Source organism: Etheostoma spectabile, chromosome 22 (assembly GCF_008692095.1).
Source record: "Etheostoma spectabile isolate EspeVRDwgs_2016 chromosome 22, UIUC_Espe_1.0, whole genome shotgun sequence".
Taxonomy (NCBI): domain Eukaryota; kingdom Metazoa; phylum Chordata; class Actinopteri; order Perciformes; family Percidae; genus Etheostoma; species Etheostoma spectabile.
Genome location: NC_045754.1, coordinates 11,411,826 through 11,415,658, shown reverse-complemented (window position 1 = coordinate 11,415,658; position 3,833 = coordinate 11,411,826). Strand labels below are relative to the sequence as shown.

Sequence of the window (3,833 nt, the reverse complement as noted above, 5' to 3'; positions counted from 1 at the left end):
ATTTCAGTCAAGATGTCCAGTTGGCTGAAAAGTTAGTCTTCCAACATTATGAAATGACAGTAGGCACATTTTGTTAGTTTTACAGGTCATGACCCAGGTTCCTGAGGAGATAACCAGTATGATTGACCATCCTGGCCTTCATCCGGTGTTCCTCAATATATATTCTTTGCGAAATGCAATGAATATTTACAGAGTGGACCATGGCCGGTTGAGAATCAGAGGGATGGAAAGGCGAGGCCAATTTGATACCACTGTTAGCAGTTCAAGTAGATAAAACATTTATACCAACAATACCCATTGATTATTATTTCAGCATTATTACAAAAACAAACTGTATTATCAAGACAACAAAATGAAAAACTTTATTTTGTTTCAAAACAACCATCCAAAATGGGATTTTCCACTACATCCTGTTTTCTTTGCAGGCAATGCAGACACATGGCCTATGGGACTTTTGTGAGCTGGTGCTGGGGTTTTCATGGAAGAAGTGTCTGTGTCATGATCCCTTCTTGTGTGGTGCTGCATATATGGAGGGAGTTTCTGGATGCTTCAGGGCAGTATGTCGGGTTCAGACCCCCCCCCGCGACTGAACCGTGACACATGTTCAGCAACAGCATTGTCCATGGAAAGCCTGTTGAGCTGAGCAGACAGGTCCTGGGGCACAGGAATCTGCCGTACTGCTCCCAGATAAGGAAGGGGGTCATGGAGGATATCCTCGAACACCAGTCCCATCAGGTCTAAGACATTGCCTGTTGTGTGTGTGAAAAGTCATTTTTAGCACTTATACCATTGCACATTTGGATTTGTTGTTTGTAGTGTGAAAAGTTATTTTCAGTGCCTATACAATGCAATTTTTTATTTTTTGCTTGTAATAAAAAATGTTTAAACTTGCAAATTGTTGGCTCTGTCACTTGTTTGACGGTGTGACCTCCCCTTTTAGCCTTTGACAACCCTAAGGAAATTGGTTTACATAGCAAACATAGTTAGATATCCAAATTGTTGAGTGTTCATTGATTTTTGAAGTTTTGATAACTTCACAAAAGTGTCCAAGAATCTACATCATTATAATAGGTTCTAATGACACTATTGTCAGTATTACTTGTGCATGTGTCTGTGATCCATTGCGTTAGGCCGGCCACACACCATGCATGCTCAAGCCGCGCCTGAGACGTGTGTGTCAAGCAGGCAGTGTGCAAGCTCTAACCTGTTCACATGGAAGCGGAAATAAAAACGGACACGCCACGCAGCTGACACGCTCACGTGACGCAGCCAGTGTGTGGCTGCCCTTAGTCCTAATGATTTCAAATATCTGCACCAGCTTTATGTCTGCGATTTCGGTGGTCTGCACATCCATCATTGTGTAGCTCCCATACTTTGCAGAATGTCCTAGAATGTCAGTTTTTATAGCTTGAATCTTAATGTACATGGCAATACTTGCTGTGCTGTCAACAAGATAAATACTAAACGAACACTAGGCTTATAGCAGCTTTAACTGTCTTACGGGTTAGAGTGCACTTTTAGGCCCTTTATAGGGGCCCTTTATAGGGCCCTGCTATGTTCTCTTTCATACTTCCAATCCAACTTGCCAATGTCCAATAAATCATTAACAAGGGTTTAGTGGAACATAGTGCTGTATATTAAATTGAAGGCAGATTGCCCCTAGAAACATGAAAAGCGGGATTAGTATTCAAGTGGTCCTATGAAACCATATTAAAGTGTCCTTAACTTTTTGTTGGCCTGCCTGACTGAGCACAGAACAACATTTAGCACATTTTAAAATGAACTTTTGGAAGCTGGAAACAAATTAGTAGTCCTCCTTTATGCAACAATAGGGCTTGATGAACCAAATCTAGATATCCAGGGCACTAACCTCCTTGGCTCACAATCACACATTGCGGCCTTTATAATCAAGGTTACCCCTAGTTGGTTTGAAAAAACAACATAATAGGATAATAGGACAAGTGAAAACTAGCTTAGTGGGTGTTGGCTGTCTCTCTCTAGCTTCACTTGAGGCTATGGTGGTGGAAATTTGTATTTGGTCTAGCCCTTCCTCCAACCTCAGACTTCAGCACTCGTGGCCACTGGAAATGTCCTGTAGGTTTGTGGGAGTTCTTTTGACCAGAGAAGAAGCAAATGCTTGAATTCACGTTTAAAAATATGCATTTGTTTTTAAATCAAATGAAAACTACAGAAGATGTTCCTAATTTCAGATGTAGGTTTTAGACTGTTAAACCAAATACCCACCAGTTTGTTGACATAGGTCTGAGGTTAACAAGGAACTTGGTTCACAGAATTGGGAATCTCGATACTTATATATACTATATAAGCATCAAACACTACATATTTATGGGGATATCCTTCAATGTTAACCAAGAATTTGCTCACAATTCACAACTTAAAATGCCACAATTTCCAGCTGCACAACTATATCCGCACATCCCTATACTTTTGTAGCCAAAAACTATGTAATGACTTTATAAGTCACATAAGTAAGGTTGTGGAAATGTTTCTTTCTTTTACAGAAAAATTGCTTGTCTTAACTGTTGCAACAGAGGAAACGGATGGGTTCCTCCGCTTTATGCAATCTGCAAACTATTTCAACTACACTGTGAAGGTAGGTTTGTCTTCTCATAATTAAAAAAAAAACACCCACAAATGTGTAGTTTGTACACACACACCCAAAAATGTGTAGTTTATACACACACACACACACACACACACACACACTTGTTTTCAACAACACACACTTTGGATTGATAAGGCTTATTAAGAAAAAAAAAAGAATCAAGCTGCAAAAACATCCATTTAAAGAGAAACTCCTCAGCGTTAGTTCACCGCCTGCATTTGTATGGTCCTTGCCTTTCTGTGACCCTGCTGCACCTGCTTGTATTCCCTCTCTTGCAGACACATACTGGCAAGCTACTTTGCTAGCCTTTTTGGGCCCTTACCGAGATTTTTCTAAATAAGAGTCTATGTTGTCAATTTCTCGTTATTCTTTGCTTGGTTATATTGTTCTTCTGGGCTTGGTGTGCACTTATCTTTGTTCAGCAAACCCAATGAGACTACACTGGTAAACAAAGAATAACAGGGCACTGATAATTTGTCTGCAACTCAGGCATTTCCTCAGTACCGCAGGAAACTCGGCCCATGTGGATTATCAGTACGAAGCCGCCTTAAACTAAGAGCCTCACACAAAAGAGGTTGCTCACACTCTTATCTACATCTCCCCCAACAGCTGTGTGTTTTTGTTTTAATTCACAGTTGTGATACAAAATAGTCCAATTGTGTTAATTTTTTTTTGGCAGCATTTAAACACGTGAACTTATAAAATGTGCCATTCTAGCTACCACTGGGTGAAAAGGGTAACGACAACAATTGCCCTATTTTTTCCTACAACAGCTTCTTTAAATTCTTACAGGAGACATCTCACTATGCCTTATTCTAGAAAGGTTATTGGAAATGTCTCATATCTTAGAAGACAAGTAAAAAAATGTTCCTCCTGGTGGCAGAATTGCTAACTAGTTTTTAAGAGATAAAAAAAATGAAGACTGAAAAATGAGTGAAGGAAAACATTTTTACAGTGCTGCTGGGCTGCCTATTGAAGAAGTTTAGTGCCAAGCCAGCTCATGTTGGGCTCTATTACTTCCTGTGTTCTGTCTCAGGTGTTGGGAATGGGAGAAGCATGGAAGGGTGGTGATGTGGGTCGTTCTATCGGTGGAGGGCAAAAAGTCAGACTTCTGAAGGAGGCCATGGAGGCACTGGCGGACCAGGAAGATCTTCTTGTTCTTTCTGTGGACAGGTATGTTGGACAAAAAAAAAAAAAGTAAATAAAA

General features: G+C 40.3%; 1 protein-coding gene across 2 annotated transcripts in view; it reads left to right on the top strand.

Annotated features, from left to right (window-relative positions):
* Nucleotides 1-3,833, top strand: part of plod2 (procollagen-lysine, 2-oxoglutarate 5-dioxygenase 2) — a 36,373-nt gene that overhangs the window by 9,453 nt on the left and 23,087 nt on the right. For both annotated transcript variants that reach the window (XM_032503943.1, XM_032503942.1), the window contains exons 2-3: nucleotides 2,523-2,614; nucleotides 3,663-3,799. In XM_032503943.1, the coding sequence (XP_032359834.1) occupies nucleotides 2,523-2,614; nucleotides 3,663-3,799 (229 nt within the window). The remainder of the gene's footprint in view (nucleotides 1-2,522; nucleotides 2,615-3,662; nucleotides 3,800-3,833) is intronic.